We start from the raw sequence: 15,272 nt of genomic DNA on the forward strand, positions 1-15,272 counted from the left end.
GTGTTCGCATCATGGATCCTGGCCAACACACCTGCTGCAGCGCTACGATGCCGAACCCGAGATCATTGGTCTCGGTTTGTAATATTCTTTTGCTGAATTTTCGTTGCAATTTTTTCACGACTTGGCTCAGAGGGCCAGACACCAACCGCATAACTTTCTGGAGAGCCAGTGTACAGTTGTGCTTAGGGCCGAACGTGGTCGAACGCTGACCAAAGAAAGAGGAAGAATCGTGGCCTGCTGTGTTGTCGTCAGCAGCTGTCACTCGATAGCGTGGGCGTTACCCTGGGTGGGGAATGTGCGTGCGTTATCAATTGTCTGTAGACATATTGGGGGATAAGACTCTAAACACACTGAGAGATGCTTATTGTCAGACGTATACCACACAGACTCCTTCACCACTGGCATTCGGACGTCGATCAGCCACCCTTAGCATGACGAAAAACGCTGTTGTGAACCGTTTCTCCGTTTCTGGAGAACATACGCTCAGGCTTGCAGAATCAAACACGTGTGAAATGTTTAGTTTTTTAGGATAATTCGAACATGCACAATTGCATGACAAAAAAAAAACGGAACATCCAGAAACAACTCTCAAGGACTGTTGTCATAGTTAACCTTCACATACCCGACCATCGGTAAGGCATTTTCAAAATGCTGGCATTTCGTCCATTTTCATCCGATTTTTTTGAAGTCGCCCTTAATCGATCATAAATTGGTGATAGTTTCTTAGACTCAAGTGGTCATGTTATATCCGGAACCATTCCGGAGGTATTCCGGATTGTACTGGGGTCAGGGGGTGGGGGAAGGGTATGTTTTGCCAAATGGCTAAAAGTGATCATTTCGTGTGTTATTGTGCTTGAGAGGCCCCCACGGAACCTGTTTCAGGTATTCCGGAGCGGCCTAATGAGTTGCTACATAGATCAGTCAACTTTTTCTGCCACATTCTCTTGAAATCATGAAGTTTGATACGTCGCACGGCATGTTTTGGTTGCAAACCAGAAATGCCCTCGATGTCACACCCTTGGAACCTATGCTAGATGTTCCGGGGTGGCCATAATAGTTGATACATACTTCAGGGTATAATTTCTGAATCAGTCATTCGAAATCATGAAGTTTGATGTGTCGCACGACATGTTTTGAATGAAAACCAGAAGTGTCCCCAATGAGGCCCCCGCGGAACCTGTCACGGTGATCCGGATGGGTCAACTTATTCAAATCTGGTTATCGCAGTTGTGTTTTATTGCTCGCAATTAAAATTCCGCTGAAAATCGGTGGTTCAAACACAACAACACACGAAATAATCATTTTTAGCCATTTCGGCAGCCTCCCTGACCCCAGTACAATCCGGAATATCTCCGGAATGGTTCCGGATATTGCATGGTCACTTGGGTGTAATAAACTTGCACCAATTTATGATCGATTGAGGGCGACTTCGGAAAAATTGGATGAAAATTGACAAAATGCCAGCATTTTGAAAATGAGTTGTTGGGGGTCGGGTACGTGGAGGTTAATCATGATTCACATGCTATTGCGATTTACTAATGAAATATTTATTCTCACATTGATCGCAACGTAAGCATTGTATCACTGGTTTGATTCCGTTAGACTTGCGTCACACTCTGGATCCATTGTCGGTAGAATTCGACCCGAGTGTATCCAGACGGGGACGTGTTGCCGCAGCTCTGGCTGATCAGAGAGGCCACTCCGGTAACGGTCGGCCGGCCACGTACATCGGTGACAAAACCAGCTCCCAGATCACCATTGCAAACGTTGGAAATCTCGACGGCGTCTTCGGCGCAGAAGTGCTGAGGAAGCGTAATCTGGAAGAACTGTTGGCAACGAACGTTGCTCGTCACTCGCTGGAAGGAGCGCATCAGGAAGTCCGAACGGCCCGTTGCTGGAATGGGATTCGTGAGGCATGTTAGTGGATTGCTTTATGGACCAAGGTACAACGAATCTAATACTCACAGGCAGCGTTAACGAATCCAAAACCGACGATCGCTCCCTGTTCATTTTCGAAGGGATGCTGATTTGCTGGTTGGGCATTGAGAGCTGGAAGGGCAATCGGAGAGACGGTCGAAGTGAAGACCAAAGAAGCCGGCAGGGTAATGATACCGATGTCGTTAAGGCGGGTGGCAGCGGCGTATTGAGGATGGGCTGTGGCCACGGTTGAAGTGAGCATGTTGAGATGAACGAAGACGTTGGTGCCAAATCCAATGTCCCATCGTACAAATCTGTCGAGGTTTATTGATTAAGTAACTCTTCTATGAATATTTCACCAAACGAAATTGACTTACCCAACAATGTTCTGGGCAGCAGTCAGAACGTGGCGATCGGAGATAATAGAGCCACCACCGAAGAATCCTGCGTTTTGTGCGTTCAGGTACAGAACGTACGCATTATAGGGTTGATGAGGAGCAGTATGTCCATTAATGATGCGAGGAGTACGGTCCGGTGCCGCCTATATATAAATTAGTAACATTACTTGATTCATTTCTTACGACGTCTTCAAAACCATGACCTACCTGAGCGCCCAGAATACACAGCACAGCTGCTAGAAGCGTGAATTGTTTCATTGTGCCGCAAATGTTGGATTGCACTGCTGTTAGGATTACTTCTGGTGAAGCCTTAACGCACCAGTTCACTTTTATAGCCGTCTGATGTGTGGTTTCATCAAATTTTCGAAGACGTGTAAGCGTTATCAAGACATGAGCTATTTGTTTCCGATAAATGTCCACCCAAATACACTTTCACATACCTTCGCGCAAGAAGTCGCGCAATCGCGATTATGATAAAAAAATTACATCGACCGGCGCGTCGCATGGACTATGCCAGCCGGCGAGTCTGGAGACGACGCACATAGGAGCAACCAGAACATATTTGTGGCAAAAAAGAGATGTGATTCTGTTGAGAGAGCAATTGCAGTAAAAATGTGTAGAATACATAGTTTTATGCCCAATCAAATTTTCACATCTGTTTCAACCTTATTCAATATTTGCCAGACAAAATAAAAACCTAGTTCGGTGGCTACTTTTACTCGCAGTCAACGATATGCGCCAGATAGTCGCCCAAGAAATCAGACCTGACCAACTCTTGCTGAGACCGGCCCACTATTTACACATTGTCTTTAACAATGTATAAGTCGACGATTTTATTGAAGTCCTTGCCAAAAAACATTAAAAATGTATTTGGTTACTTAAACTGATGTTAGAGCCACAACAATTTTTGCGGACCCCTCGATTTTGGTCAATTGTTAGCTCATTTGACTTGTTATAACTCGAAAGTTCCTCCTAAAACTCCCTCAAAAGGAAATGTTGTTGAAAAAAGGAAAGATAGAGTTGCTATTTACAGTTATAAAAATTAGGTTGGCTACCCAAATAACATTTTTAGCACTATTATCTTCAGTCATTTGCTTTATGTTGTGTAACAATCGAATTGAAGCACTCAACGCTGAATAAAAGGGAAGCTAGTCAAATATAAGCCATTAACTAGGGTAATTCATGTATTTTGGACAGGCTGAGGACAACGTTTGAAAAATCGTCTCCTAGCTTTCTTAGAAAGCAATTGATTACTTTGCAAAGTTACTAATACGCTTATAATATGATTGTATTTTGCGTTCCTGGTAACAAAAACCTTAACGAAAACATTTTAAGCTGAGAAAATCACTATTTCCAATCGCCTGTTAGAATTGCATTTTGGACACCGAATATATGTTTTGGACACCATCAGATATATATATATAATTTGGACAGGGCAATTATCTCAATGTTTAGCCATGAATACTGCTAAATCATGGAAGTAGCATAAATTAACAAATTTTTTCTTACGAATTCTCAAATTTCTCCGTTTAACAGGCATCTATTTTGATAACTATTACAGTTTTTGTTGAAATCAAGAAAATATCGCCAGACCCACATAATACGCCTCCAAGTATGCAATCGCACGGTATCCCTATGTAGTGCGTGAGATGACCAAAATATATTTACAGTAGAAAACTTGTAATGTATTTTGAACACCACCTATTTTAAGCGTTCTACACGGAGACAAATTTCGTTCGTTTGGTAGTTGAACAATATTTCAATAATCGAAAATCTCCGAGGTCACTGGACATTATTCAGAGATAAAAAAGGGTGTCTATGTCTATGTTAACGCCTTCAGTGTACTATTCTTTAGAAATATACAAAGAGCAAAACAAAAAAAAAATGTGTCGTAGCTAATTTTTAAAGATTTGATATTTCTGAAAATTATTCGAAGACAGCTACCAGAGCTAGCGTTTTTAGCCGATATGGGCAACTAGTTTTTCTGACAGCTTCCCCAAACAATAATCAGATAATATCCTCAGTTATTTTATAATACATTCTGAAAATTATTTCAAGCTGATTACCAATAGTGTCAATAACCGATGTTAGTTATTGACAGCACCAGCATCATCCCCAAATAACTCTCATATTAGTGTTAGATAACACTTTTTGAGCTTCCATTCGATATTGTAAAGAAATTAGTCAAACCCTATGTGTCAAATTCATTTCGTCATATCTGAATTCTATCACCTACAGCTCATTTTACAAGCTGAACCCGAGAATATGATATATGAAAAACTTGTGCGGCTAGACCAGTTCTGCAAGAAAGTCACGGAAAAACCACCATTTTTCAAATATCCAAGATAAATGTCACGGACTACCTTGAAAAAATGCCAATAATATTCACGGTGAATATCATTTGGCATCCCTCAAAGGTAGCCCGTGACACCTACCTTAAATATTCGAAAAACGGCGGTTTTCCGTGACTTTCCTGCAGAACCGGTCCAGCCGCACCAGCCTTTCATATACCATACTCCCAGGTTCAGCCTGCAAAATGAGCTGTAGGTGATTGAACATGGATATGACGAAATGAAATTTTCAGCACTGGTCAAAATATAGTCTATAATGTATCAAATTGTATTCCTAATTTTGCTAGTCGTCTTCTGCATATCTGTGATCATCTCAGTCCAAAGTAATATTATATGCATCGTAACCCTTTACATTGTCAACCGTCCTAAGTCCTAACTAAATTCCTGCTTTTTTGATCATTGAAATAATATCGTCTAAGATATAAAAACAAAAAAGTTCAATCAACTGATTTTTGTCAAAAATAAAAATTATAATGATTATTTGTCAACTTTTATAAATTCACAAAACCCATAAAAATAAGAAATACAAATATAAACTCCTATAATCAACAGTTTTTTCTTTGCCTAATCAGTCCATAATTTTCCAATTGTAATGAATCTTATATGTAAGGCTGTAAGTCAACTTATCCTAGCGTACCCTGTCCTGTGTACTAACGAATTCAAGTAACGAATGATGAGTGTAACGCAGAGACCTCCCCTACCCACTCTTGCATTACGTTGAATTTAACAATTTTTGTTAAATTTGAGAAAATTCAAAGAATGCAAAGATTAGGTCTATGCAAGCTGAATTATAATTTGTTTTTGACTTGTGATAAATGCACAACGGATACTCCTTTGGTTCCCATTAGCACTTACGGCGATTCCTTCACTTGCGCTCAACTCGTAAACTAGATATATCTAGCTCAAAGTCCAAGCGGTGGTGAATGAACTGGCGCTAAAGTGCTAATGGGTTAAGCCCTCCCATCGCGTCAAGATCGAATATCCAGGGGGAGGGATAAATTGATGAAATGTTTAAAACTAAAATTTTAATTTTTAAAACTAACTCAATTACACATTTATTGCGACAATACCCATTGAGGAGCCCCCCGTTCCGCCGTCGAGAACATAAACAAAACTCACAAGTTCCAGCTGCACGGAGAAATCAAACTACCTAATTTTTGGGTCGATTTTACTCAAAGCTGAGTATATCGAATAAACTAGTTACTCAAAATTAGGTGGTTTTCCCTCTTTCCCTCACCGATGTTGTCAAAAACAAACAGAGATGCATCTACCCAACGGGGGTCCTTGAGCCCAATAAGCCAATTTTGGGTAAATGCAGGTTTACTCAAATTTGGGTTGAATGAGGGGGGGGTCTTGGGTTGAATTTACCTACTCTTAAGTAAATGTTTTTGCTGGAGGTGAAGGCAATTTACCTAGTGTGAGTTTAATCGATTTACTCAAATTTGGCTTATTGGGCCGAACTATGGGATTGCGTCAAAAGAACTCAATTTTGGGTAGTTTGGCGGTTCTGTGTGCAACATCAAACAAAATTTCCTCCTGCAAAAAAGGCAAGGTTCACCGAAAGTCTTCACGAAATCCCGTTGTTTTCGGGAGCGTATGTTATTTAATACATGTATACATGATGTTGGCATTGAAAGTACAACACGGGAGGTGGATTTTTCCAGCGAAGGAAATTGCTTTATAAGTTCAATGGGAAAACAAATATTTCCGTAGGGCCGACCTGCCACAAAAAAAAAAAAAACAAAAATATTTACATTTATTTCTAACATAATCTGTCACAAGATGCATTTTTGTTTCAAACAAGGATTGCATTAGCTTCAAATGTGACGTTCCATTTGCTCCAAACAGTTTTATTTTTGTGGCCAGAACAAATTGACAATTTATTTGAATTTGCCTCAAATATTTTTGATTTAACATAGATTTTTCTGCGTGATAGATGAATGTTAAGAGATTGGCTGCCTAATGCTACTTTATTGAACATTTCTCATTGCATACCTGTGCATTTGAGGGGTTTTAGTGAAACAATTTACATTTTCGATAATTTTGAAGTAAATTGTTAATTGTTAAGCGTATTTTCAACGTAAGTCATCAGAATAGGGTCTACGTGATCCAATAATCGATATTGAGAAGTATCTACTTTTGTTGGATCTCCGGAACAAGACATAAATCGCCGTGCCTGTCCAAATTACATACATGTCCTAATTATATTTTTTACCCTAATACACGACTGCAAAACAAGCACCATACAACTACCAAACTCGGTTTTCTGAAATCGATCATTTCGCATAGGAGCTGCCTTTACTGCACTCTATTTCAACTCCGGGAGATTTCCCGGAAGATGTGAAAACTTGAACAAATCGTATAGGACTCCTCACCAACGAAACAGCTACTGCTATACAGCTGAAACGAGACTCGCGAAGACGGCCTTCTTTTTCTCCAGTTTGTTTGTTTTTTTCTTCTTCCTATCTGTGTTGACATTATGTTTTGGGCTGGTGGTTAAAAAGTGTACGTGACCGCATCATCTCTCATTCAATGTGATTGAATCTCGCTCACGCACAAAATCATTTTGAGGTGAAATTTAGCATCGCCAACAATCGCCAAGCAAAGTAATCATTGGAATACTTTGTTTTTAATTTATGTTTGACAGCACAACCGAAGAAAATGCTGCTCAGAATGAATTTTACCTTCAGAATTTATCTCGAATAGCAATACTTTCTTCATTTTAGGTTACATAATCAACCGAGCTACAACTGACAGCTGCATTTGAGCTACATTTAACGTTGCTTTTTTTCCTTTTTGCGAGTCTCGTCTCAGCTATGCAGTACGATTCGTGATACTGACATCTGACCAATCCACAAACCAGCAGCGCTTTGTAAGATGTTATTCGATATAATTACAGCTAGAAGCTGTAATGAAGAAACTATTGGTATACAAACACGGCTTGTCAGATATAAACATTATTGTCAAAGCAAACTTTAAGAGGGATATATAGCTACTACATTAATATAATACAGCTATCCATCTTTGTGCTGCGAAATTTTTTGGGTTGCTTTTATTGCACTTTAATACAACTCCGGAAGATGTGTTCCTTTGATCCTGACGCCGAGGATGCGAATTGGGCTCGCCGCTGACTGGCAGTTTGCTTGCTAATTGCTTCTCCAAATGCCTTCGCAACTTCGGTTAGTTCGGCTATGGCTTCTTTCCGGCGTATTTCCCTTTCTTCTTCAGGACTGATGTCGCATACATCTGGTTGAAACTCGTCTTCACTCACTGTTTCCGTTTCCAGTACGTCTTCTTCTAGGACCTCGATGACATCTTCCGACTCTTCTGTTGGTTCTTGATTCACCGACACAGCTCCCTGTCCACGGACGACAGTCGCATATGAAATGGGCTGTGAAACCTTCTTTCCATCCGCTTTTCCTCGATACTGACGTTGGGGACAGAAATCTTTTCAGTGCCCCTGGCCTTGGCACAAGAGACAAACATCCTTCAATCCATCGTAAAAGACTCTTCCTTTTCGATTGCCGACATCGATTGTCGGGGGAATGTTCTTTGCGATATCCATAAAAACACCTCTTGCTCCCGTGTACATGTGGTCCAGACCGAGGTTCACAGGAAACTTTTCACGAGTCATCCATTCGACTTTACCAAAGTCTGTAAGTGCCGACGATAAACATTCATCACTTAATTCCGGTGGCAGATCAAATATACGAACGTAGTGAACATTTCTGCCCGCTACTGACATCCGCATTTCCACCGAGGTTCCATTGGAGTACTGAAATCTTCTTGGATCGGTGTTCTTCTCCAACGCTTCTGTCATCGCCTCTGGAGAATTGAATTTCACCAACAGCGACCGGTCGTTGGATGTTTTGTAAGCGGTTTCCATCTTCAACAAATCCACGTTCAGCTGCTTTAAAAACATTGCGATTTCAGTCCAGGAAGGACGTGGACTAGTCGCCGGGAATCGAAATTGGACGGTGTTAACAACCATTCCATCCATTTCGATAATTAATGACAACTAATCCAAACGATATCCAGTATACCACCGTCAACGACGCAGTGTGAACGACCGGGCAAACAAAGCGCACTTTTTGGTTTTGTAATGCTGCCAAATACACAAACCAGTAGCGCTTCGTAGCTGCTTAAAACACATTCTTTCAGCTTCAAGCTGTGACGAAGAACCTGTTAGCGCAACCACACAGCTTGTTCAATGTGTAAACATTATTGCGTTTGACGTTTCACAAGCTTTTGCAGCAAGATGAAGTTGGGTAAGGTTTCTTGTGGCACAATTATGAAGCCTTGTCTGGAGTAAAACAAAACGGGCTATTTTCTATGCTATTCATATATAGCAATGTGGCAGCGAGGACATCATCGGAACCAGTAGATACGAAGATCGGGAGTTCGATTCCATGTAACGGCAAGTACTTTAATTATTCAATTTTTAAAGCGAGTTCCAGTTCCACATGTTTATCCAATCCATAACCTAATTAGGTATATTTAATCGATTAATTTGGGGATAGTGTGTAACTATTATTTAACAACTGTGAAAAGGTTGAAACAAACGCCTTCTCAAGATGTTATTCAGTTGCATAGGAGCCGAGAAAAGAGTTATGACATGGTGGTATCAGGTATCAGGTATCAGAAGGCCGGCTCCAGAGGCACGTTATCCTCCATTTGGGACATTTGTGCCATCGCCATACATATAAGCCTATTTCATCATTTACCTGAGGGAAAACGGGACAAGGGGTGGAATGGGATTAGGAAAGGGAAAGGTGATGAAATAGGAAGGGGTACCCTAGAAGAGGGAATGAACGCATAAGCGCAATGAGAGCTCATAGCCCATACCACAATGGGTTTATTAAGTGCCCTAAAAAGGACACTGTAAAACGCATAAGCGTAAAGAGAGCCTATAGCTCATTGGAGGTAGCTTGTGACATCATGCGACTTTCAATATGACATTGAAAGGCACGTCATCGAAAGCATCCTCAATATTCAAGAAATTACCGCCAAACCTACGTTTGAGCGAGTACTTTCTTGAAAACATATACAACTTTGTGTAAAAGAGTCACTGTGGACATCCCAAATTGGGAGGCATGTGAGTTCACATGAGTAGGCATGTCAGCCAGACGAACATCACAGATGTGATAATCGACAATGCGTTTCAAGCATTTCAGAAAGAAAGAGGTAACCAGATAAATCTGAAACTCATTCCATCGTTATACAACGCACGCACCCTTTCGGGGTAAAACTACAAAGTAAATTCACGCCATGAAAATACCCCATAGAAAACTACAAGAGTTCAAAACATGTTTGAAATACTCAAATCCCTCTGCAGAAAAATAGGACAAACCCCCATATCCTCCTGAAGATTTGAATTAAGCAGAGCTTTTTAGGGCCCACTTAGTCGATTATACAGCTATAATTCTCAAGCGGAAGCTAGAGATTCGTAACTATACAAAAGAATGGTTTATCAGAAGATATTTTGAACTTGAAGAGATCAGAGTTCCATTCAGGAATACCTCTTGCAGTCCGCACACACCGCAGAGGACAAGCTTCTTTCAAAGCAATAGTTATGGTATACCACAATGGAGGGCGTTGTAGATACAAAACCACAATGAAATTCTCTTGGAGTAGCAATAGACGCGAGTTATCCACAAAATGTGGTCGCAACCAATTAGTAGAGTAATGCGGGGCATAAGTTCGCACGGGGCAAAAATTCGCAGTGGGTGTTTTTCTGAGCACGAGTTAAGAACCCAAACAAATCTGTATGGGTTCGAAACATAATCAGGTCAGCTACTCGTCAATAAAATTTGGAACGATTTCGTTATGGTTTGGCAGAGTTATGCAAAAAAATGTGTTTCTAGGGGTTTTGATAGAATTTTTGGATCTTTTGGAATAAGAATTTGTAGTCACAGGAAGAAGAAGAATCTCATAACCTCTTTATGTCGGAGAATCGTTATTCCATAGTAGTTCGCGAGGTGCACTCGAATAAACAATAAACTACTAGTGCTTCTTGCAGAAAGGGACGTTGTTTAAACCTCGACAGTGGGGCAAAAGTTCGCAGGAGCTGTGGGGCAAAAGTTCGCACTGGATTTCTGAGTCTAGTACAACAATATAATTACAGAATCTTTGAAGCAATGATAATTTCGTACAGAAACTACTATATATGCATAGTATGAGTAGTATGCACCCTGAAATCGTTGCGACAGAGGGTCTGAACTTAGTTTTGTAAGAAGATTGATTGTAAAACACACATTATGTTCACGCATTAAAATCAAGAAATGAAAAATGGCTAAAAAAAACATTTTAAAACATTTTCTTCGTCATCCTCGTCGTGTCTTTTCGTATGTTTCTGAAGGTCGTATGTTCATCTACTTTACCGGGGTCTTTCATAGCTTAGTTTGAAAATTCACAGTTATAATCCATCACCATACTGACGGGGATAAGATTCGATAACAGTCCCGTTCAACAGTTTTGCTGCATATTTGATTTTTTTTCATGCATTTTGTGCAACACGTATCTCTATGATTACCCCACAACGTATTTTGACAACTTCAGTAACGCTGTAAAGGACAGCTCTTAGTTAATAGTTGTGGAAGTCTTCATAAAACACACTCTATACAAAAGCTGAACACCAGGTCATATTCCAGTTGGGTCGTAATTCTAAGAACAGAAAGAAACAGATTTCATGCCTAGAGTGAAAAGATGAACATGAATTAACATGAAATAAATGAACATCACACCAATAAACTACCCTGTACAAGGTGCGAACTTTTGCCCCGCATAGTGCGAACTTTTGCCCCCACTATGGGGCAAAAGTTCGCATTGGAGTACTTGTTTTAAAAATTGTATTACTAAAACTACAAAAGGAACACGAAAAAATCTAGTACTTCATTTTGAAGGCAACATGATAAGGACCCGTTTAATGAAGAAAAATGAAATTATTTTCTTTTCGTTCAATAGTTATTTTGTGAAGTCTGTTAGGTGCGAACTTTTGCCCCGCATTACTCTACAGGCTTCCTAGTTCGTTGAGCAGGGACGCCTGAATACGCAAATTTTGCGAAGGAACACTCAAAAGTGCAAAGAAGGTCAAATGGAGACTCCTCATCTGACACATTCCAATCAGTCAACTCATGACAAATTCTGCTCATGCAGAGATTGGTTAGGTGCAATTCTATGTTAAGTTATCCATGAACTGTACTACCTAAGTAATCCATCAAACTGAAGCATCTCAAATTAATGTTTGAGCTACTTTAGATGATGTAATCATCGTAGCAATACTGCCAAATATCAGCGAAAAGATGCTGAATACAAGAGCTTGCTTGAAAGCATCCATAAGGAAAGGTTGAAACATACTAAGATATAGCATGCTCGAGGTACGACACTTCATTTATAATGAAAGAAGCAAAACTGGGTTCACAAGGTAAACTACACAGAAGTTACACTACGAAAATGACTTTTTTGAATTAGAGCCACTTGGGCCACGCACGCTTTTTACGCTGAAAATTGATCTGAGGTTTCCTAGCCGTAGCCACTACCCAAACTAGACTGGATTACACTTTTCACAATCACAGCACCAAAAGGAAACATCAACGACAAACCAAATCGGTGTCAATTGATAAAACGCCAATGGCGAAAACGCATTAAGCGAAACCGTATAGGTAATAATGTAAGCTAATTTACAACATTTGAATAATCCCGCCCTTATTTAGCCTCAAATTTGAGACTTAAGAAGGGCAACTGATTATCTCGGAGAAACGCAAGGTCCACTGGACTATTGCTCCGGTTAGCGCAGTAAGGGCAAAATACTGTGGAGGACGCCCTAATTCTCCACAGGCTCCGTTTGTGGTTAGGTTTTTATTAGACCCCCCTAACCATTCATTCCTTGGCACGGTAAGCATAAAGCCGCATAACACCATGAATTAGGGGTCACCTGTTTAGTGGACTCTTACCACTGGATCAGGCGGTCCGTAGTGTTATTCTTAGCGAATTGAGACAACCGCTACCGACACTACACAGCTATCTAGGCTGATCGGGAAAAGAAGTTAACATTGATGGCTAACTTCCGAACGAGCCCGAACAGCCCGGATTAAGTTGGGTAAGGCATAGAACCTGCTCGCACAGCATATACATGTGGATTAAGTTCGCCAGATTCATTGGTATAGGGCTTGCATAGAAGCTTACATCCATATGGTACAACACAGTAACTCAGCATCAAACCATATTGAGGACGCTTTGTTGACGTTTACATTCTCAATAAATGTTAGTTGGGTATATTGATTTTGGTCGCCATCTTGAGTTTATATCCCAAATATCACCATCTTGAATTTATATGTAAATGGCGGCCTGGTTTCAGCGAGAATTACCCAATAATACCATTAAATAATTTAGACCATAATTCGATCCATATACTCCTGTGTGCAACGGGAGACATCACGCGTGCAGCACTTACTTAGGTCGAAATCGAAACATAAGTTCGATAAAGATTGCACAAATTAAGTTCCATCTGATATCTAACTTGTGCTTGTGAAATGGTTCAGAAGAAACACAACTCTAGGGTAGACGATGTTAGCCTGTTGAGATATCTTTTTTGTTATATTGTAGTTTTTATCTACCTTCCCAGTTTAAATCGATTATGAACATGTTTTCGAAATAATTGGTGTCTAATCCTACCACTTCCTTCTTGCAAATTAGAAAAGCGAGTTAAATTTTAGAACGGCAACAATCAAGTTTCATGATGAATATTGGAATTCCTACCCTAGTAACTTCCGGTGGATACAAGATAGTTATGTATCATAAAAACATTTTCATTCAATTTTATTGCCTCCTAGAACTGAATGAATTTATTTTTCTTGGATGGAGCAGACGGAATCACAAATCTACAATGTTTGATGCTAGCGCCTCGATATGTCCGTAGGCATCGGAATTTGTCGTCGTCTACGGACTTATCTAGGCGCCAACATCAACTCCAATCATATTTTGATCTGTAACGATGATCGATATATCGTACCAACGACTGACCCTCTTAGCATGAACTAGAGCTAGGCTCATGTAACCGGATCTAGCCATTGCGTACGCTTGAAATCTAAAAAGCATTGCAACGACGCAGCTTTTGAACGGAGCCGTTGGAACAATTCGTTTGGCTTGGCTAGAAAATGTAGAGCGATTTTAGAACAGAAGAACACATCACAGGCCGTTATGCTATTGAGCATGATGTTTTTTGGAAGAGTAAACAACATTGCTTTAGATTCGATTCAGATTCAGATTAGCGGAGATTGATGCTACGATTGCTCTATTAGCATTCACTTCAAATTCAGCACATAGCTGGGCTAAGAGTTTTATGTTATAAAGGATGCCCATGCAAGCTTTTACGCGGCATTACGCAGGATTCACCAGCCCACAATTTATTTCTACTGACCGCAACATTCCATAGGTACAGTATACTGACGAAAAATGTCGCTGACGTTATTTCAAATCGGTTATTCACTCTATGCCTATCTATACCACTGGATGACCCAAACAGAAGGTGCAAATCTTATGAATGAAGCCAAATCAATCGATCAATCCCTGTGCATTTCGTCATTTCATAATTTACCGCAGTTCCCGGAACTCGTATATTTAGTAGGTGTTGGCTTGATGAGTAAAGTGCAGGATTAGGCAATCGTAATACAAAATCACTGCTATTATAAAATACCTACATGATTATCTTATCGAATCGGTTTCGCAATGATAGCTGATTAGCTTCTGTCTTAATCAGGGAGGTTTCCTGTCGTACTCTACCCGTAATCTACTTAACAGTAGGTTTGCACACAAAGCGTGTCATCGGTCATTACGTGTTTGAGAGTGTATCGTCGAAGATAGGGTTTCTTGTTCTTGGCGGAAAAGTATAACGGTTGGAACGGTTTTACGTAAATTGTTTATATTTGTTATAATTTTGTTTTTAAGTATCATTAGTCAAACAGTATTCATTACTGAACATAGTTCAAATCGACCTTATCCTATCTAACATATAGATCACGACATGTGGAACGCAATGAGATGTTTGCGCCAGGAAGAATGGCATATCACATCGAGTTGGAGGATGAAAATGTGGAAACGGACATCCCAACAACGGTTATTCGTTCGAAAGCGGAAGTTCCCATGGTGGCAGGCGACACGCAGACTCTGACCACTAATGACATCGTCATCAACAAACTGGCTCAGATTTTGTCATATCTTCGGCAGGGCGGAAGAGGCAAAAAGAACAAGCGCAGGGTACGTCAAATATCATGAGTCAACTCTTTAGATAGTTTATTTGAATTACATTTTCAGGACAAAGATAAGCCACTGTTCAAGCTGCCGGAAGACAAACACATGGATGATTCTATCTATGGAGATATCGGTGAATACAAACCATCGCGTCGGTTTGACCAGGGTGCTTCTTCGTCCAAGGCAGATGAAAACCAAGGCAAACACAGATATTTCGACAAATCAAATGAAGAAGAAGAGCGTGAAACAGGAACCATTCAAAGTAAGTTTAAACATTACGGTTATGTTAGGTTGTCCAAGAAAAACTTTTCCGCAAGAATTTTGTCAGAAACTGTTTCGAGAACTTTTTCTAAAAATT

General features: G+C 40.2%; 2 protein-coding genes across 2 annotated transcripts in view; one reads left to right on the forward strand and one right to left on the reverse strand.

Moving 5' to 3' along the window:
- LOC115269408 (protein Red) overlaps nucleotides 1-15,272 on the forward strand; it is a 33,771-nt gene that overhangs the window by 17,098 nt on the left and 1,401 nt on the right. Inside the window, exons 2-3 of the mRNA XM_029878092.2 lie at nucleotides 14,680-14,920; nucleotides 14,978-15,176. Coding sequence (XP_029733952.2) covers nucleotides 14,680-14,920; nucleotides 14,978-15,176 — 440 coding nt within the window. The remainder of the gene's footprint in view (nucleotides 1-14,679; nucleotides 14,921-14,977; nucleotides 15,177-15,272) is intronic.
- LOC109428795 (chymotrypsin-like) lies at nucleotides 1,526-2,681 on the reverse strand. The gene is made up of 4 exons (XM_019704645.3): nucleotides 2,523-2,681; nucleotides 2,295-2,458; nucleotides 1,966-2,231; nucleotides 1,526-1,894 (listed from the first exon to the last, which is right to left on the reverse strand). Exons 1-4 carry the CDS (start codon nucleotides 2,571-2,573, stop codon nucleotides 1,599-1,601), a joined length of 777 nt encoding a protein of 258 aa, XP_019560190.2. The 5' UTR covers nucleotides 2,574-2,681; the 3' UTR covers nucleotides 1,526-1,598.

The sequence above is a fragment of the Aedes albopictus genome, chromosome 3 (genome assembly GCF_035046485.1).
Source record: "Aedes albopictus strain Foshan chromosome 3, AalbF5, whole genome shotgun sequence".
In the NCBI taxonomy this organism is placed as follows: domain Eukaryota; kingdom Metazoa; phylum Arthropoda; class Insecta; order Diptera; family Culicidae; genus Aedes; species Aedes albopictus.

What these genes read in the sequence shown, in the direction of transcription:
- LOC109428795 (XM_019704645.3), bottom strand. Translation starts at nt 2,573, where the DNA reads ATGAAACAATTCACGCTTCTAGCAGCTGTGCTGTGTATTCTGGGCGCT. An exon ending in GCTGCCCAGAACATTGTTGG is followed by an intron (nt 2,232 to 2,294) that starts GTAAGTCAATTT and finishes AAACCTCGACAG; the next exon opens with ATTTGTACGATGGGACATTG. An exon ending in TGGATTCGTTAACGCTGCCT is followed by an intron (nt 1,895 to 1,965) that starts GTGAGTATTAGA and finishes ATCCCATTCCAG; the next exon opens with CAACGGGCCGTTCGGACTTC.